Genomic DNA, 21690 nt, shown 5'->3' with positions numbered 1-21690 from the left:
TTAAAATGTTATTCTTCTGTAAAAAAGCTGGGAGGGAAAAAAAAAAAATAACTACGTTTTAAGATCTTAACATTTCAAAAGAGATGGCTCAATCTCTTTAGGTTCAGATGCCATTTCTATTTCAAGAACCCAAAATCATTTTCTCACATCCAAAAAGAGAAACCCCACTTAAGTTAGAATTTGATTCTTGTTATATCCCTAGGCTTCTTTTATTTCCAGAAATCAGTAACTTTAAGAGTTTCCTTGCTTCTTAAAAAAAAATAGAACAAAACAAAGACTAATGCAGCTCTTTGAATAATTTAAACTTTTAAACACAAGCATTTATTTGAAAATCTGAAGCAGAAGGTCATGTTACATGCAATAATTAAGATTGAGACATCTTAGTTGCAGAAGATTCCCATCAATATCCCTTAACACAATCCATTTATCAAAGCCTTTGTTTTAGAATCTGATTGCATGATGTTGTCTAATAATGAAAGTACATACAATACATAAAATAAAGGAAAAGGAGGTCTTTTCTCCCTTTTATTAGTGACCAGAAAGGCCACACAAATAGACTAAGTGCTTTACTTTTTTAACTATCTCTCTGCCGACTTGAATATAGAATTTCCTATTACTACCTACTTGATTTACTTGATTCTAAAACAAACTTTTTCCCGGATTTAACATGAAGGAAAAGTGCCCCTCATCTTAGAACTGTGTACAAGGACAGTGAGGAGTCAGGGGGCTTCTGTGGCTCAGACTCCAGCCCTTACCCAGGGGTCAGGGTTATAGCCACAGCCAGAGCTGACCATAGTGGGGTGCGGGTCCCAGGGCAAATTAGCCTGTGCAGGGCCACATTAACACTGTGCGGGGACCATGGGACCCCTGCAAAGACAGGGCACAGGCTGGGGTCTCCCCTGCACACACAGGAGGGGTGGGGGGAGGGCGCATCTCGGTGCTTTGTCTGGAAGATGGGGTGGAGCTGCCAGCACCAGGCAGGCCCTACACGAGGGGCCGCAGCCATTCCGCCTGGCTCTGCAGGACCCCCCCCAAAACGCAGGGCCATACCCTATGGATGGCCCTGGCCACAGCTACTGCCTGCCCCCTGCCCCTTGCCTTCTCCCTCCCTAGAGCCTCTGCTCCCCTGCCCACCCCTCTTCCTCCCTGCCTTACCTATGCTCTGCAATGCCAGGTTCCATCCATGCTGTAACCTGGGACACTGAAGTACAGCCTCAGCCTGGCCCTGTAGCAGCAGCATGCAGCCTGCACAGATGCTCAGAGGGCAGGACTGTGGACCATTTTCAGTGTTCTAGGCTAGAATGGGGACAAGAGTATGCCACCATGGAACATGGGCAAGGGGGAGAATTGGGAGGTGGGGGACAAGCAGGGGGCAAGGTGCTCAAATCTCCCCATACCATCTGCCCCCCACTGCCTGCACCCCTGCAGCAGTGGGGGTATGAATTAAAAGATGACCCCCCCAGTAAATAGATTATATATATGGAAGAAAACAACAACAACAACAACAACAACAACAACAACAACAACAACAACTTTCTATATGCAGGGTCATCTTAAAGTCAGGGACATCTTAGATTTGAACAAACATGATATATTTAGCGCACTATATGCTCAATGAGATAGAGAAATAGTTACAGATTCCTCCTCTCCCACACCTCATTCGGGCAATTAGTCATTTGTCTCAAACATATACTTAAGAAATTCATAAAGCTTTTTAGTAGCAATTTAATGTTCCTATACTACCAGTGTAAAGGGGAAAAAACCCCTTCAAAATAAATGAATGGGTCTTAGTCTATAAGCTTTGGTGTGCTGCAACTTGGATTACCATTTTTCCTCACTAAAAAACCTCATTCAGAACTTCTCCACATTAATCCACAGAGCAAACCAAGACAGGGTTTCATGAATAAGTTATGTATCAGTTGACTGAGGCTAATTGAATCAGCCAATGCATTCAGCGAAATCAATCCTCTGTGACATTTATTCCCTTAGCAGTAAAGAAACAGGACCAACACTGAGTTTTTGTCCAGAAAAGCAACAACAGGAAAAGTGCAGTGAACAATTTAAAATGACAAAATAAAATAAGGTCTTACTTTGAAAATATAATAAATGGGTCATGATATTTGTATCAGGACACATATACAGGAATCAAATATCCTTTAAAAATGAGAGATTAAACCTAAAAATATATATTAAAAAAACCCAACAGATCACTAAATAAATCACTGGACTGGGACACATGACTTTAACAGAGAAAACCAGGATTTCTGCTCATAAAAAAAAAAAACAAGTTCTCCGATTAAAACCCCCAAAATCTGCATTTCTCTATAATTAAAAATGAAATGCCAGTAAATACATATAGGTATCAGCTGAGCACAACGTTTTATTGACATATTTACCATTTTAAAGCAATTTGGAAGCCTACTAGTGCCTCAATCGTTAGAAGAAGATAAAATCTAAATACCTATAAAATTTGGTATTTGATTTTGGGGCTTTTTTAAAAAATCAGGGGGAAAAAAAAAAAAAAAGAGCTCACTCTGTCCTCTTTACCCACCAGGACACGGGTTGCCCCCCCGCTCCGCTATTTTGTGGTGCTGAGCAGCCCCAATATGCTGGTGCTCCTCACTCCAAACCCACAGCCCTGCAGCCCTACCAGTGCCCCTCACTCCCAACCCACAGTCCCTCTCAGCCCTGCTGGTGCCCCTCACACGCGACCCGCTGCTCCCTGTCCCTAGTGTGTGAGGAAGAGAATAGGTGTGTAGGAAAGGCATGGGGGGCACAGGTGACAGATGGGTGGCATATGCCTCCCAAGATTTCTGTGCCCACCGTGGGGCATGGGGCTGCAGTAGGGCCAGACCAGCTCTGGGCAGGAGCCACCACTCTGGCCCAGTGAGGGAATCTGGCACCAGAGGGAGTGCCACCCCACCATGGTGAGGCATGGTAGGGGCAACAGTGCAGAGTTGTGCCTCCCGCTGCTGCTGGGAAGGCAGGGGGTGGCTCACCATGGTGGCTATAGCAGTGTGGCACTCCCTCCTGCACTGGGTCCCCACACTGTGCTGTGGAGATGGCTCCTGGCCACAGCTGATCCAGCACCACTGCAACACTGTGCCCTGCTGTAGAAACAGAAATCTTGGGGGGCACATGCCCCTTTTTCTCCCAACCCGAATGCTGTGCTTCCTCCCCTCTATGTGTGGCCTATTTCCCTTCCATGCCCCCACCGATCAACATGTGGACTGGACCCACCCCTCGCCCCCCCAGACTTACCTTGAAGGAGCTGTGGGAGTTGCTCTCCACCACTGCCTGGATGCCACATACATATGCACACACACACACGGCACCCTTTGCCTGACTACCCTCCACTTGCAACCCCAGCAGCTCCTTGCAGGCTGGAATGCTGCCAGCCTGCGAGGGGAAAACCCACTGTTGCCTGCAGTTCTCTCCTTTAAAAGGGGGAAAATTCATGTTTTTCTCCATTCTCACCTCTATTCTCGGCAAGACCTTAGAAAAAAAATCATAAAGGATCACATTTGCAGGGGGCTAGCAGATAACTCAGTGGTAAGGGACAACCAGCATGGGTTTATAGCAGGCAGATCCTGCCTGACTAACCTGGGCTCTTTTTATGACCAGGTCACAAAGTGCTTAAATGCAGAAGCGGAAGTAGACATTATTTACCTGGATTTTAAAAAGGCTTTTGACACAGTGTCGCACCCAATTCTTACAAGCAAACTGAAGTAGCTGTGAGATGGATTTTCTTACAGTAAGGTGGGTGAAAAACTGGCTTATGGGATGCACCTGAAGAGTGGTGGTGGATGGGTCAGTTTTTCCCTGGAGGGATGTGGGCAGTGGTGTCCCTCAAGGCGCTGTCCTGGGACCAGTACTGTTTAACATCTTCATCAGCGATTTGGATGAAGGTGTTGAAAGCACCTTGTTCAAATTCACTGATGACACTAAACTATGGGTTATAGTAAACACACTGGAGGGCAGGGAGCAAATTCAGGCAGATTTGGACAGACTGGGAAAGTTGGCTGATCAGAATAGTATGCAATTTAACAAGGATAAATACAAGGTGCTGCACCTGGGGAGAAAGAATCTCCAACACATCTATAGACTGGGGGTACCATTCTGAGTACCACAACAGTGGAAAGAGATCTCAGAGTCCTGGTTGATGCAAAAATGAACATGAGTCACCAGCGCAATGAGGTAATAAGCAAGGCTAACCGCACTCTTTCTTGCATCAGCAGGTGCATCACAAGCACATCTAGGGAAGTGATAATTCTCCTCTATGCAGCATTCGTGAGGCCGCAGATGGGTAACTGCGTCCAGTTTTGGGCGCCGCATTTCAAGAGGGATGTGGATAACCTTGAGAGGGTTCAGAGAAGGGCTACTCATATGGTTGAGGGCCTGCAGGTAAGACCCTATGAAGACAGACTGAGGGACCTGAATCTCTTCAGTCTCCTCAAGAGAAGGCTGAGAGGTGATCTTGTGGTTGCCTACAAACTCATCAGGGTGGGTCAGCAGGAAATAGGGAACACTCTGTTTACCAGGGAGCCCTCGGGGTTACCAGAAATAACGGCCACAAACTGAAGGAGAATAGATTTAGATTGGACATAAGGAAGAAATTCTTTACAGTAAGGGTTGCCAAAACATGGAACAGTCTTCCAAGGGAGGTGGTATTTTCGCCTACCTTGGAGGTGTTCAAGAAGAGATTAGACAGGCATCTGGCTGGGGTTACTTAACCCCAATGCTCTTTCCTGCCTGGAGTAGGGGGTCAGACCCAATGATCTACCAGGTCCCTTCCAACCCTAGAAATCTATGAAAGGAGAAAATCCACATTTTTCCATGGAAAATGGAAAACCCAGATCCCTGCTTATGAGGACAGGCTGAGGGAACTGGGCTTATTTAGTCTGGAGAAGAGAAAATGAGAGGGGAGTTAATAACAGTCTTCAACTACCTGAATGGTGGTTCCAAAGAGGATGGAGCTAGATTGTACTCAGTGGTGGCAGATGACAGAATCAGGAGCAATGATCTCAAGTTATAGCAAGGGAAGTTTAGGTTAGATATTAGGAAAAACTCACTAGGAGGATAGTAAAGCAGTACAACAGGCTAGCCAGGGAGGCTATGGAATCTCCATCCTTGGAGGCCTTAAGACCTGGCTAGATTAAGTCTTGGCTGGGATAATATAGTTAGGGATGGTCCTGCTTTGAGCAGGAGGTTGGGCTAGGCAACCTCCTGAGGTCCCTTCCAACCCCAGTTTTCTGTGAATGTATTTTTCATATTCTAAACCGTTTTGTTAGGGAGTGCTAGACTGTGTACTTGGTAGAGATAGGAACTACCTTTTTACCTTTGATGACCTTTGTCAGGCCATAAGCATGCAATAAGTTTTGTGCATCTGTTTGTATTAAAAAAGCACCAATTGCACTGGATCCAGTAAAGTCCAGGACTGGAACGGCACTATTTGGAGGTGCACTATTAAGATTATGGGAACAAAATCTATCCCAAGTCTTTCTGATGCTATTCCAACTATAGCTGTGCTTTTGAGAACATCACCCTTTTAGTTTTGTACATGAAAAAATTTAGTTGAAAGTTTCTGAAGCTGCATACCAGTAATAATGCTATATACTTCCATGATGCTTTCAAATCACAGTATTTTAAAGCATTTTACAATTGTAGACAAGTAATAAATAAATCTTACGTGCTGAGGCTCATCTTCTGCTGACATTGCATTGTTTACACATAAGGCTTCTAAAAATTTCTGCTTCAGTATAATATAGCGAAACCTGGACAGAAACAAAACAGAAATGCTAGAAACCTTGATGCAGCAGCTAAACATGTTAGCAAGATTAGACATGACATTGTAAAATATTTTTTTAATTAACTATAGGAATAACAAGAATTTAACAAGCCAGACAATTGGTTCTTAGCACAAGTTGTCTTTTCCAGTTCATTAGTTCTAGATGTCTACCCAGACATCTCGTGGGAAGAGCGCTCGGCTAAATCCGAGCAGTCGCAAACCTTCCTCTCATGCGTGGATGACCTCCGTCTGACTCAAGAAGTCTACGGGCCAACAAGAGGTAAAGCGCTGCTCAACCTGGTACTGGCAACCAGGCATGACCTAATCAGCGACCTAACGATTGATGGGAAGCTGAGTGACAGTGACCACAAGCTGATCATCTTCACCATCCACCGTAAAGCTGGTAAGTCAGTCAGCAATACAGAAGTCCTTGACTTTAGGAAAGCTGACTCTGACAAGCTCAGAAGGCTTGCCGGTGAGGCCCTAAGGGACCACGACCACAAGGGGAGGGGAGTTCAGGAAGAGTGGTTGCTCCTTAAGGAAGAGATCCTTGATGCATAAGCTCAGGCTATTCCATCTCCGAGGAAAGGCAGCAAAAGGGCACAGCAGCCCCCCTGGGTCTCCAGGGAACTAGCGGACCTCCTGCGGCTAAAAAGAAAGGCCTACAAAGGATGGAGGATGGGATCCACCTCCAAGGAGGAATATTCTGCGCTGGTCCAGTCCTGCAGGGAATGAACCAGGAAAGCCAAGGCTGCAGCTGAACTCCAACTAGCTACAAGTATCAAGGACAATAAAAAGTCCTTTTTCAGATATGTGGGGAGCTGGAGGAAAAGCAAGGGCAACATTGGACCCCTGCTAAACCAGATGGGACAACTGACAACCGATACCCAGGAAAAAGCCAACCTATTAAATGGGTACTTTGCGTCGGTCTTTCATCAGTCCCACGGGATGCCCATGCCCATTATGGGACAGGGATGCCCAGGTGAGAGAGATTCCCTGCCCTCTATCAATGCTGACCTCGTGAAGGAACACCTTGAGAAGCTAGATACCTTCAAGTCAGCTGGCCCTGACAATCTACACCCCAGGGTACTCAAGGAGCTGGCCAGCAAGATAGCCCAGCCCCTGCCACAGATCTTTGAGAACTCCTGGCACTCTGGTGAAGTGCCCAAAGATTGGAGGAAGGCCAATGTGGTGCCTATCTTCAAGAAAGGGAGGAAAGTGGATCTGGCAAAACTACAGGCCCATCAGCCTGACCTCTATCCTGGGTAAGGTCTTAGAAAAGATTATCGAAGAAGCCATTCTTAACAAACTGGCTGACAGCAGCATCCTGAGGGATAGCCAGCATGGGTTTGTTGCGGGTAGGTCTTGCTTGACCAATCTTATCTCCTTTTATGACCAGGTGACCTATCACCTGGACAAGGGAGAAGAGATTGATGTAATACATCGTGACTTCAAAAAAAAGTCTTCGATTTGGTATCCCATGATCACTTCTTGGCAAAACTGGCCAACTGTGGCCTTGGGTTCACCATGATCCACTGGCTGGGAAATTGGCTCTGTGGTCGGACCCAGAGGGTGGTTGTTGATGGAAGTCAATCGTCATGGTGCTCTGTGACCAGTGGGGTCCCCCAAGGCTCTGTCCTTGGACCTATATTGTTCAACATCTTCATTAATGATGTGGACATTGGAATCAGAAGCAGACTAGCCAAGTTTGCTGATGATACCAAACTCTGGGGTAAAGCATACCTGAGGACAGGAGGGCGATCCAGGCTGACCTTGACAGGTTCAGGAAATGGGTGGACATGAACCTGATGGTGTTTAATGCTGAAAAGTGCAAGGCTCTCCACCTTGGGAGGAAAAAACTGAAGCATCCTTAAAGGCTCGGCAGTGCTACGCTGGCTAGCACTATGGATGAAAGGGACTTGGGGGTCATGGTTGACCACAAGATGAACATGAACCTTCAATGCAATGCTGCAGCTAGTAAAGCAAGCAAAATGCTGGCTTGCATTCATAGATGCTTCTCAAGTAAATCCTGGGACGTCATTCTCCTGTTGTACTCAGCCTTGGTGAGGCCGCAGCTGGAGTACTGCATCCAGTTTTGGGCTCCTCAATTCAAAAAGGATGTGGAGAAGCTTGAGAGAGTCCAGAGAAGGGCCACGTGCATGATCAGAGGTCAGGAAAACAGACCTTACAACGACAGGCTGAGCGCTATGGCGCTCTTCAGCCTGGAAAAGCGCAGGCTCAGGGGTGATCTGATGGCCACCTATAAGTTTATCCGGGGTGTTCACCAGGATCTGGGGAAACTATTGTTCACCAAAGCACCCCAAGGGATGACAAGGTCGAACGGTTATAAACTACTGCAAGACCGTTTCAGGCTGGACATAAGGAAGAACTTCTTTACTGTCTGAGCCCCCGAGGCCTGGAATAGCCTGCCATCGGAGGTGGTTCAACCACCCACATTGAACGCCTTCAAGAGAAATTTGGATGCTTATTTTGCTGGAATCCTATGACACCAGCTGACTTCCTGCCCCTTGGGCAGAGGGCTGGACTCGATGATCTTCCGAGGTCCCTTCCAGCCCTAATGTCTATGAAATCTATGAGAAATACTACACTTTACAGTATTTGCAGGTTGAGAAGACAATGATATACTTATTCAAGAAAGGAGACTAGGTAACTTATAAGTTACTTATAAGTAACATTGCTGTTTTATATGACTAAGAAAAACAAACAATTTTACAATTCACTTTTTGTACCATCCTTAATGGTAGATTTTAACTATACAAAGTTTCATAGGAGAATATTTTGACAGGTAAAATACTTTACGAATTCTATGGGATTTAAAGTTTGTTGTTCTCAGATTCTGCAGTTAGAATTTATTTTTCTAAACCTTTGAACATCTCATTCTAGGAATCTCTTGTTTTAATATTGCCATAAATAATATAAAGCATTTAAGTGTCCATTCTAGCTTTCTTACCTTTTCTTGTCAAATTTTTCCATGCACTCAAGAGGTTGAATGAATTGAAGAACCTCATCCCACTGACCATCCAGGATTAACTGCCTATAACAAAAGAAACAGGCCCTCAGTTTAGCTGGACATTTTACACTTTTACAATTGTATTTATTTATTCATGACATGCTGTCATCTGAAATAGGACAGCTGAACAACCATCTTTGTAAGGATGTAGTGCTTTACAACAAGGCTGATAATAAAAGTTGACACATTTCTTGTGCTAAGAAGCAAGGCCAAAACGAAGGATTCAGTTCTAGTATAAGCCTCCTGTGCTGACAAAATAACCACTATTCCTTTATACAGAAAAAGACTTGGGGAACATTTTACATTTAAAAGCTTGCAATTTTTGTAGAGTTAAGTGGATTAAAGTATGGCAAAATGAATGAGTTAACATGGGACAGGGTAGGTTGTGAAATTACATCAGGTCAGCTACTCCACAGGAACTGCCCATTTACACCTGGTGAAATAGAAGACTCCAGTGACAGTGCCATCGTGAGGGGTTTGGTTTCAACCACGGTCCGCACTTCAGAGAGAGCGGACTGTTGGGAAGGGATGGCCTCCACTTCACCTGGGAAGGGAAGAAGCTCTTTTTCGCCAGAATGGCTGACCTTCTTGACAGGGCTTTAAACTAAGACCTCTGGGAGACGGGCTGTCTATTAACAGTTCTAGCCCAGGCCATGTCAGCTGCATTACCAATAACTTGGGCAGCCCAAGGTAACCCACTCTAGCAACAGCTCAGGGAAAGGTCCTGCTTCACCCCTCAGGGAAGCATTGGGCTTCTCATGGCAGACTTAACTGCCTGTACACAAATGCTAGGAGCTTGGGAAATAAGCATGAGGAACTGGCCCTTCTCCTATGTGAAAATGACTATGATCTTGTAGAGATAACAGAGACTTGGTGGGACTCTACCTATGATTGGTTGGTTGTTTTAGAGGGTTACACCTTGTATAGGAGAGACTGTGTGGGAAAGAGGGGTGGGAGTGTTGCTCTCTACGTCAAGGATCAGTTTACCTCCCTGAAGATTGAGTTTTCTAACCAGGAAGGATGCCTTGAGATCCTCTGGGTCAAAATACGAGGAGAACATGAGGAGGGTGACATACTTGTAGGAGTCTACTATAGACCTCCCCACCAACTAGATCGGGAATTCAATAGGGAACTGGTCGAGGCTGTGCACTCCCGATGCATGATCATCATGGGGGACTTCAACTCACCTGACATCTTTTGGGATGAGCGCGCAGCCAAATCTGACAGGTTGCGTAGCTTTCTCACTTGCACTGATGACCTCTACCTAACATAAGAGGCCTATGGGTCAGCTAGGGGAGAGGCATTGCTCGATCTGGTCCTGACCAAAGGGGAGGACCTGGTGAGCGATGTGAGGATTGAGGGGAAGCTTGGTGACAGCGACCATGAATTGGTCACCTTCTTAGTTCACCAAAGAGCAGGCAAACCCCTCAGTAAAACAGAAGTCCTTAACTTTGGGAAGGCTGACTTTTGCAAACTCAGAGAATTGGTCAGTCAGGCAATTAGAAGCCATACCCCTCTAGAAAAGGGATTACACGAGGAATGGTTATCTCTCAAAAACAATCCTAGAAGCACAGGGAAAAGACATTCCATCTCGCAAGAAATGCAGTTAACAGGTAAGGAAGCCCCCCTTGGCTGAACAAGGAACTGTTGGACCTAATTAAACTCAAAGGAGAAGCCTACATCAGTTAGAAAACAGGGAGCATAACCAAAGAGGACTACTCGGCACTCGCCCGCACCTGTAGTGAGCGGTTCAGAAAAGCCAAGGCACAAACCGAACTCAGGTTAGCTATGGGAATGAAGGACAACAAAAAGTCCTTCTTCAGATAAGTGGGAAGTTGAAAAAAGAACAAAGATAGCATTTGGCCCCTTAAAGATCCAATGGGGCAACTGATATCCAACACCCAAGAAAAGGCTAATCTCCTAAATGACTTTTTTGCATTGGTTTTTCACCCTCCAAGGAGGATCACACTGTCAGAAAGGACACAAACCATTCTGGGAGTAGGTGATAGGCCCCAAATTGGTGTGGATCAGGTGAGGGAACACCTTGAGAAACTGGACATTCACAAGTCCATGGGCCCAGACAGAATGCACCTGAGAGTCCAGAAGGAGCTAGCAGACATCACTGCATCCCGGTTGGCAGAGATATTTGAAAATTCGTGGGGTTCAAGCAAGGTCCCGGAAGACAAGAAAAGAGCCAACTTGGTCCCTTTCTTCAAAGTAAGGGAGGAGGGATGACCCAGGGAATTATAGACCAATCAGTCTGGAAAAATCCTGGAAAAAATTGTCAGGGGATCCATCAACACCAGTCTAATGGGAGGCAAGCATCTGAATGCCAGCCAGCATGGCTTTGTGACTTGCAGGTCTAGCCTGACCAACCTCATCTCCTTCTATGACCAGGTAATATGTGCCCTGGACAAGGGAGATGACGTGGATGTCATATCTGGATTTCAAGAAAGCCTTTGACTTAGTTCCCCATGGTGTCCTCATGCTTAAGCTGGAGAACTGTGGCCTGGATCATTTTACAGTCTGATGGCTAGGTAACTGGCTATGGGGTCGGACCCAAAGAGTACTAGTTGACGGGAGCAAATCAACTTGGCGCAGGGTGACCAGTGGAGTCCTTCAGGGCTCGGTACTTGGGCCAGTACTCTTTAACATCTTCATTAATGATCTGGATTCAGGAGTCAGATGCGAACTGGCAAAGTTTGTGGGTTATGGGGGAGGGTGGTCACATGGAAGAACAGGCTGGGGATACAGGCCGACTTGGACACGTTCTCAAGGTGGGCCAACCAAAACCTGATTGCTTTCAATGTAGAGAAGTGCAAGGTGCTGCACCTTGATAGGAAGAACCTTCAACACACTTACAAGCTCAGCAGTGCTACACTCCCTAGCACCATAACCAAAAAGGACTTGGAGGTCTTAACTGACTACAAGATGAATATGAGCCACCAATGCGATGCTGTGGCTGGCAAGGCAAACCAAACTCTGGCAAACCAAACCACTGATGTATCTCAAGCAAAGCCAGGTAAGTCATCCTCCTGTTTTACTCGGCCCTGGTAAGACTACAGCTGGAGTACTGCGTCCACTATTGGGCCCACCCACTTCAGGAGGGATGTGGAGAAGCTTGAGAGAGTCCAGAGGAGAGCCACTCGTATGATCCAAGGCCTGGAGTGCAGGCCATATGAAGAGAGGTTGAGGAACTTGGGACTCTTCAGTCTGGAAAAGAGAAGGTTCATGGGGGAACTTGGTGGCAGCATGCAATTATATAAGAGGGGTGTATCAGGACCTGGGAGAATAGCTGTTCACCAGAGCTCCCCAAGGGATAACAAGGTCTAACAGCCATAAACTCCAGGAGAGCTGATTTAGACTAGACATAAGAAAAAAAAGTTCTTTACGGTGCGAGTGTCCAGGGTCTGGAACAAACTCCCCCCCACACCGACATGGTGCAGGCATCTACTCTGGACTCTTTCAAAAGAACATGTGCATGTATTTCTTGTTGGGGTCACTTGATCCCAGCTAACTTCTTGCCTACGGCTGGACTCAATATCATGAGGTCCCTTCCAGCCCCCGATGTCTATAAAATCTATGAACCTGTTTAGCCACAGGAAACAGGAGTTAACTTGCCTCTCAGTGACAGTGGACACTTTATATTTACTACAGGATAAAAGCATGCAGGCTAACACCTACAACAAAGTAACAATTTGCTTCACCTTCCCACCACAGCTTACCTCAAGATAAATTGTTAGTGTAGCCATACTTTCAAATTAAAACTCCTCTAATAACTAAACAAAAAATAAATGAAGGGTGAAGAGCCTCAATCTTGAATTTGTTAATTTATGTAACAATCCTATCTTCACACTTACTCAGCTTTGGAAATGTGTGCCAAACACCTACAATACCTACATAACTGGGTGGGGGTGAGGCGAGCTCAAAAATGTTGTAAGATTGAATTAAATAATCACTGTTAATGTTATTTAAATATAGCTATATTGCCTAGTTTCCAATGCTCCTGGTAAACTAAGTTCCTTCTAGAATCCTTGTCTACCATACAGGAGACCTGGGTTTGATTCCCAGACACTTATACAACTACAGCCATGGAGACACCAAACATCTGGACTCAGTTTGGTCTTTGGATTCATCTCAGTAGCCCAAACGGAGGATGGAAGGTCTGGGTAGCCTCCACTCCTCCAAAAAAATTCCTGCTCAAGCTTATGCATCGATGGTCTGGTGTGGCCCTCATGCATACACCATGATCCAGGAGGATCAACAGTTGCCACTTTCATAAATGTAAAAACCATGTTAAAACTTGTAGACAGCCCAGAGGAAGCTACTACAGTAAAATGGAGGCTGGAGTATCTATTTAGCTACAGATTAATAGATATTTTTGTCTGTCAAAGATAATTAATTAGTTGGTAATCTCATCTGTCACTCCTTGCCCTCCCCCAAAAAGGCCTTCCTTATCACTAAAGAAACTGCTTAACTCCATTCATTGTAAAGTACTATCACCTAAATGAATACATCAAATCATCCTTCTCTTTTCAGAATATTACTGACTGAGTGTCAGCTACACGCAGGCAACCAAGCTTTGTCTTGATGAGCAGAGTCCACTTTCATAGTTTGATATTAGTGGAAATCTGAGCAACTTTTGGAAACCACCTTAGGGAAAACCCTAAGGTTTTAGAAACCACTTCTCTTCACAGACCATGACTACACAGTATAAAGTAAAGTAGAGAGCCATGCAGAGATACTCACGCTTCAGTACTGGAAGCAGTACAGCTATGGCAGCATAGCATTGTACCCATACTAATTAACTCCCAATGCCACAGTCTGCGTGGCACTGCATCAGCATTGCCAAACAGAGAAAAAAAAATATTGACGATCTATAAAACTATTTACTGACAACCAGTTCATCCCCATACCCTGATGCTCTCAACCACATCCCTCATTATGCTGCCTTCACCCCAGCCCACCACTGAACTTTACCTTCTCCAGCCCCACTCTCCCTGTCCTGCCATGTTCCCCGTCCCTTCTGGTGCCTCAGACTGCCTGCGGTTGTGTAGCCCTGCCTGCTTTAGAGATGAGCAGCTGACCCTATGCAGTGGCAACATATGCAGGGGTGGGAGGAGGCTACACAGGCTCCCATGGGCCAAAAAGCCCTGACAGAGCTCCCTGCAGGGTCCCAAGCTGTACTCTCACTCAGAAACTAGGTGGCACTGCTCTGCTCTGCCTGTCCATCAGTGCTTCATCCAGCTTCACCCCAATGACAGTTCTTCAACCAAGCTTGCTGGGATTTTTCCCCCTTTTTAAATTTTAATCACATGGCTCAATTTCTTTTATGGACTTTACACGCAAGCATTTTTAGTCTTTTTTTGGATGGTCTATAAGTTTATGGACAGTTGGCAACCCTGCACTGCACTGTGCTGTACAGATATATCTATATTTACCAGATCTTTATCTAAATAAAATATTTTGTTTTTCATAAATGCATCAGCTTATTTTAGAACTCCACTGATATCCCAATACTTAAATGCCATACATATGAACATTACAATGGAAAATTAATACTTAAGAAATGAAAAAATTATGGCAAAGATGACTAAAAGTTTACATGCCAGTTAACTGTCATTTGTTTGGGCTAGTAAATATATGACCAGTCATACAACCTGTTAAAGTTATATTTTACCAATGACATACAAACTCCTACCTCAGAAAAAGCATATCATCTGAGAACAGGCCATTAATAACTCCACTTTCTTTCTCAAGGGCCAGCATACTGATATGAAGTTTCCTCGAGTTCAAGAAATCCAAGATTAGTTTAATTATTTCAGCCTCCTTTACATTAACTGTTTCTTCAGCCGTCATGATGGTACCCTAGAGAAAAAGAAAACAAATTCAGCCAAATAATACAGTCAATGCTGTATTATTTCTTAAGTCTTGTGAACAAGTATTATCAATTAGAGTATTAATATTTTTTTTCTTGAAGGTATAGAATATTGTAGTGAGCTTCCCATGCTTACTTTGTAAGGGCAAGTTTCCGTTGCTATTTTTATGGTGAAATATCATTGTGAAAGTGTGATTCACCATGTTTTATAGTTTTCCCTCTGAGATGGTGTCAATACCCTAACATATAAATATGTATGATTCTTTTTCCCAGGGCAGTGAGAAGTGGCATACCCTGTTCAGAAGCCTGCAGTTTCCTAGCTCTCTGGCTCAATCCTACAAACTACTAAGTGCCCTTTGTATAAGTCAATGTTGAAGATAAACAGTACTTTGGAAAAATAATCTGTCTTTAGAACTACAAGTCCCAAACTGAAGTCCTCTGAGTATTTGCTGATGGTTTCTAGAAGGCCTGAAGTTAAGGAAGAACGGTCTCTTCAGGAACTGTTTGAAGAGCTAGCAGACCTGTAAGAACAGCTGGCAATAAAGAGGAGATACAGAAGCTAATATCAAGAATGAAAACCATCAGTAGGAAGAAACAGTCAAAGAAACAAGGAGAAACAGGACTGGGTAGCTGTTCTGTTTATGGAAGAATTGGATATCCAGAACTACAAACAAGAGGGGAAAAACCAGGACACGCAGACAGGGCAGAACCTATCTATCTACAGAAGGGAAGGTTGTCCCGGTTTGTGCCTGGAATGAAGAGGAAAACAAAACAAACTATCAAAAAAGACCAAAAACCAAAACATGCATTAGATGCAGCTAGAATAAATAAATAAATAAATAAATAAATAAAGCAGATCTCCTATTACTATTTTTTCATATAAGTAGTTACAACTGTGATGGTAAAATGGGAAATGAGGTGGCTCTTAAGACCAACTTAAAATGCAATGCTTGCTTAAGAGGTTCTCCATTAGGAAAAAAAAAAGTTTGCTTCTTTCCAATTTGAAAAAAACCAAAACAAAACAACCAACCACTGAAATAGTAGCAAGCTATAGAATAAAGCTTAAAATAATCCAAATAAATTATTTACCAAACAAAGTAAAAAAGTAAGGGAACAAAGCTCTCATCTCTCCTAGTAAATACATATAAAAGTATTGCAGAATCCTAATGGATATAAAAACATAAGTATTAATTTTTGTTCTATGACACCCCCCCCCCCGCAAAACATTTCACATATTCTGCCTCTAGCAGTATGCCAGCTTTTTAAACTGAATCTCTGTCAGAACATTTGATTAGAAAAGTATTCTGTTAGAGCAGTCTCATTTGTAGTGGAGTGGCAAAAACATGGTTGTGCCAGCTAGAATAGGCTGCCTTCTGTTTAAAACTTGACTGTTTTTAATTCGCATTTTAGTCACACAAGGCTCCAGCCATTAAATACTTGTGGCTCTCATGACAGGCACACCCATTAGCCTGCCCAATGCTTCTCACTAGTACATTTCAATAGAAAAAAATATTAAGAACTTACAACAGATTTTATTTGCAGAAAAGAAAACATAAGAGCTACGCAGCTCTGTGCATGTTGCAACAAACTGCTGACTAGCGACATATCTTTTCCTCCCTGCTGCTGACTTTTCTTTCATCATTATTGTTTTAATTCTTTCTGTAACTGGGGAAGGGTTTTTAGTCCTAAATAATAAATCAAATCACAGCTTTTTAGGTGGAAAGGAGGGAGTAGCCACAAAATTATACAGATCCTTAATTCTCAACAAACTACTGCATTCCCCATGTTTTATAATGGGATGGCTTTTATAAACTTTAAAAACTTTTATAAAATACAAGCTTTCAAAAACCAAGGTGAGGTTCTTCAGTCCAGTACTAATCTGTTTCATGCCAAATAAAACCCTCAGGTACAAGGGAACATTCAGCCTTGTCTTTTGTTTTGATTGGATGGCACAACACAGCAAATGTGAGTGAGTAAAGTCTGTAAATTCCTTTCAAGATTGTATTAGAATTAAATATTTACACACCCTATTCATGTAGAAACAAACATGACATGCAATACCTTGCTTGAGAGTGCAATTATATTATGAGATTTAATAGCTTGGAAACTAAAGTAATAATTAGCACATAAGACAACCACCAGGTCTGCATGCCAAGAACAGCCCAGTTCCTGCAACATAAGAGCTGGATAACTATGACACTGCATCATCAAAAATATTACTTTCAGCCAGAATTACTAGATATTTGAGTGAAGGCATCAAGTTCTACAGCCATCCAATTTTTCTAAACTGGAACTATAAATAATTTGTGTTCTAAGTCTATAACTTCAGGGGAGCACTGGTAGCTAAATCCTATTTTAAGGAAGGGTTATAAGTCTCCTTTCACAAACTTAGTTATGCTAACAATAACAACAACAACATCACTAACATCATCATAAATAAGTTGTAACATGAAAAGTTTAGAGACTTTTATGGTATAAAGAAAAATAAATGCAACAATAATAAAACTACAAAAAGATTTTTTGGGTTGCAGTAATCCTAGACAGCACAACAAAACTTCAATGGATTGGTAAGTGCTTAACACCAAAATGTTTTGATAAACTACAAACAAATCCCAGTTGTAAACCTGCAGAGTACCTTACTATATTTACTTGCATCCCACATGCACGCTTCTCCCAATTCAGCAGCATCTGTGACAGGGTTAAAGCTTCGGCTGCAAAAAGCTAATGACACTGAACAGTAGATTTGGTCTCTGTTCCATGAATGAAGTCTGCATTTAGCCATGACTCTAGAAAAATCTTTTCTTCTTCATGGTCTCAAAACAACGTGCATGTTGTCTTTTGTGAGGCGGGGGGAGAGGAGGGGATGCAAGAAAATATGGTACTTTGATCAGTGTTAAATAAAAGGTCTGACTAAGCTTCAGTGCTACTCAAGGAAATATTATCACTAACTTGGGGGGAGGGGGGTGGGGAATGAATTAGACTCCAAAGACCAGGTGGGTTTGCCAGTATCTTTGCCAACTCTCAACATGGATTATTCTAAACTACAAGGAGAAAGGATGGAAAAAAAATGCAATTAAAGGCACATAACACCAGAGGCAAATCTAGGATTTCTTAAAGGAAGATGCAGTACATGGCTCCTTGGGCCATGGGAGGATGGGGGAAAGGATTGGCTGGAACCCCCAGGCTGGTGGGAGACACCAGGGAGCCAGGAAGGTATCCGGTGCATGTCACCACCACCACTGCTGTCTGGGTCAGCTGGGAATATAGGAGGATCCCCAGAGCTGCTCCTGCTCCATCCCAGCTCAGAGGTGCTAGAAGAAGCTGTGCAGGGAGCCAGGCTCAGCTGGGGACAAGGGTAGCAGTGCCCAGGGTCTTCCTTCAGCCCGAAGGAGTCCCCCACCAGCAGGGAGCAGGTACTGGAAGAAAGAACCCAGTCCCTGCTGGTTGATGCAGGCATGGGGGGGGGGGGGGGGGGGGTGGCACAGAACTGGACACTCGAGGGCTCTCCTCCCCCACCCTACTCCAGCTATGAGCTGAAGCTACTATTTAGGGCTATGCAAAGCTTCAGTTAAATTCGAAGGCGATTCGGCCTCAGCTGAATCTCCGAATCCAAATCAAATCAGGAAACCTATTAAAAGGTCCAAATCGAATCTGAAGCCTCCGAATTGATTTGGAAAAGATTCCGAGAGATTCAGATTGGCCAGGAAGAGGCAGGCACAGCTGGGTGGCTGCAGGTTCTCTTGTGGCACCTCCAGCTGTGCCTGCTTCTCCCTGGGTGGGAGGAGGCGCGAGAGAAGCTCCCGTGGCTGCCCTGGCCCCATCCCCCACCTGGCCGCAGCACTTAAAAAAAATGTTAAAAAGGCCTGGACTCACTGAAGGTAGCAGTGGCTGTGGGGGCTCTGGGGCCACAAGGTAGAGCCCCCCGTACATCCCCCACTCCCCTATCTCTGCCCCCCCGCCTGACCCCAACATCCTGGCAATTAAAAACACAAGAAAGTCCCACACTCACCAGCTGCAGCAGCAGGGGATCAGGGCCTCTGGGCGCTCATGGCAGAGACTCCCTGCACAGCGCGGGGCAGTGAGGGGCAGCAGGGAATTGGTCCCCTGCCCACCACCCATGTGGCAGCTGTCCCATGGCGTGGGTGCAGTGCGGCTCAGCAGGGCAATGTGTGCTGTCTGGGAGCTAGGGCGGCTCCTTGTGTCAGCCAAAGCCTGGCCGCGCTCAGCCCCAGCTCCCGAACAGTGTGTGGTGCCCTGCCAAGCCACGCTGCACCCACGCCATGGGGCAGCTACCACGCAGGTACCAGGTGGGAAGCGGGGGGTGATTCCTGCTGCCCCCCCACTGTGCAGGGTAGCTCTGCCACAAGTGCCCAGAGGCCCCAATTGCCACTCCTGCAGCCAGTGAGTGCAGGGCTTTAATTGCCGGCATGCTGAGGCCAGGCAGGGCAGTCATTGGGGGCAGGACTGGAGATCAGGGAGCAGGGGCAATGTGGGGGGACTCTGCCACTTGGCCCCAGAGCCCCCACAGCTGCTGCTACTTCTGGCGAGTGTGGGTTCTTGATTCCTGGATTGCTGGGGCTGGGCAGGAGGGCCATCGGGGCAGGGCGCTCTGCCACAGCCCCTGCCAAAGCCCGTGAGTGCAGGGCTTTTTTTTTTTTGCTTTTTTCTTTTTAAGTGCCGGGAGGCTGGGGCCAGGCCAGGGATGACGCTGGGCAGGGCAGCCATGGGGGCTTTCCTGCGGCTCTCCCCTGTCCAAGGAGAGGCAGGCACAGCCGGAGGAGCCGCAGGAGAACCTGCAGCCGCTGGGCTGTGCCTGCCTCAGCCAATCTGAATCTCCAAATCAGTGCCGAATCTCCAATTCTGATTCACCCAAATCAAACAGGGATAATGATTCGAATCACTGAATTGAATCAGTGTCCTCTGAATTGGCCAAATCCGGCTCCAAATCAAATATTTCCCTATTCGCACAGGCCTACTAATACCCTAGTTGACAAGCACCAGCAGAACCCCAAAGGCCCTCCTGCCCTGATCCAGCTGCAGGAACAACGGCAGCCATGTCACACAGATTCCTCCTTCCAGGCCCTACTCTGCCTGGTTATCCCCTCTCCTCCTAGTGTACCCTGGCAAGAAACAGCACTGGAACCTATACACAGGCAGGGACAGTGGCAGAGCCCAGCTCCCCACACAGCTGCTCCTTAGAGCCTGCAGCTGGAGCAGCACAAGAAGGGCTCCCAGGCTCCCCTTGTGCCTGCATCAGCTGGGGATAGCAGTAGCAGAGGATGGGTTCCTCCCTCCAGCAACTGCTCCCAGCTAGTGGCAATCACAGCAGGGGAGCATCAGGTGCAGAAATAGGAAATGTGCCTGCTGCCATTGCTGTCCCTACAGCATAGCATGCAGTTGCAGCAGACAGCTGGAGCAGTGGTTTTGCTCACTGGATCTACCCCTGCTTAACACTATCTAGTATATCTTTAATACCTTGCAGAACACAGCTTAATTTTGCTTTTGTTGATACACTATTAGTTGTAAACAACACTTTAAAGGTCTGATATTTACAAAAAGTAGTATAGTTATAATATTTAGGGTCACTGAATTCAGAAGAAGAGTTGACACATGCAGAAAATTCATGAATTAACATCACTGTGAAAGGACATCTATGCACGGTTCTTTCAATCAAAGGGAATCTACCACTGGATTAGCACTGTACAATAAGCCAGAAATAAATGGAAGATCTAAAGCTTTTCATTTAATTTAAGGTTTTTAAGAATTACAAGAAAGAAGGAACTCAGATTTATTTTACTCTTATGCATTACTCTGCCAAATTATTGTAAGACACACTGGAACAAGAATCATGAGTTGTAAGGTGTGCAGTGTAAAAATTCATATATCTGTCTGTATGATCTTGTGAAACATGTCTTTCACATTAGTTCCTCTCTGGGTTTTGTTATTCAATACCTGAAAAACCTCAAGATTAGAATACCAGCTACACCATGAACCCACCCCGCTGCATCTGTGCATTGACAACACATATGGCAAATAACATCACGCTCTGATCTGATCAAGCACTAATACTCAAGAATGACAAAGGTGCAGCATTAGTTTATGGTTTAGTATTAATTGTATTAGTTTATATTCCAAGCTTTCAGATGCTTCGTGCTAATCAGCTGTCTGCTCAAACCCTCCCCATCTCCAAGTCTGTTCACCTGCTTCACTGTCCACCTTTCTTCTTAAATCACATCAGTTGTCTTGGTCTTTCACTCTCTTTCCCTTCAATATCCCCTCCCACTTCATTTTTTTATATCCATTTAGCTTCTCTTCTCCTAACTAAACTCAAATGAATTGTTGTTCAGGAAAGGTGCAGGTTTCTGCCATACTGCAGACTAATACGGTTACCTTTCTCTCCTAAAAACTAACACAACCACACTGTCTTTTTGGCTGTGCATTCTCTTTTCCCTACTCTAGACTTGAAGTCTATTTAGATTTAGCCTTTTCTTTTCTATGGAACCCTAGAGGTAGGTACTCTGTATTCTACTTCAGTGGTACTTAAAGATTAACAAAAACATTAAAAAGAATTAAAGGAAATCTACCCACTACTCAGTGGTATGATTTGAAGTTAAATATCTGCATGAAGTACAGGCTGTATGTTTTGAGTTACAACGTTTCACACTTACGACATTTATAAATTGATACGCTATTTCAACTTTCTGACTCAGTTTCAACTTTACAATGCTCAATCTGATGTGACGCCATGTCAGTGAACAAGTTCAAGACTCCAGAAAAACCTGCAACCAAGACTCCTGAGAAGACTCCAGCCCAGAACTCTTCAAAAAGTCCAACCAAAAGCCCTTCAAAAAGTCCAGCAAAGTCACCTCAAAGAAGTCCTTTCAAATCAATATGATTGTTATTTACAGTATAAATACATTAATGTAGCTATATTATGCATCTATAATTGATTGAGTACAAACTTCTTGGTTATTTTTGGTGAAAATAGGGTAT

At 44.7% G+C, this 21690-nt stretch overlaps 1 protein-coding gene across 1 annotated transcript in view; it reads right to left on the bottom strand.

Annotated features, from left to right (window-relative positions):
* Positions 1 to 21690, bottom strand: part of WDR47 (WD repeat domain 47) — a 62798-nt gene that overhangs the window by 37109 nt on the left and 3999 nt on the right. The window contains exons 2-4 of the mRNA XM_014602087.3: positions 14521 to 14687; positions 8760 to 8843; positions 5690 to 5774 (exon numbers count right to left, since the gene is read on the bottom strand). Coding sequence (XP_014457573.1) covers positions 5690 to 5774; positions 8760 to 8843; positions 14521 to 14678 — 327 coding nt within the window. The 5' untranslated portion in view covers positions 14679 to 14687. The remainder of the gene's footprint in view (positions 1 to 5689; positions 5775 to 8759; positions 8844 to 14520; positions 14688 to 21690) is intronic.

This window comes from Alligator mississippiensis, chromosome 5 (assembly GCF_030867095.1).
Source record: "Alligator mississippiensis isolate rAllMis1 chromosome 5, rAllMis1, whole genome shotgun sequence".
Lineage (NCBI taxonomy): Eukaryota > Metazoa > Chordata > Crocodylia > Alligatoridae > Alligator > Alligator mississippiensis.
This window is presented reverse-complemented; position numbering and strand designations above follow the sequence as displayed.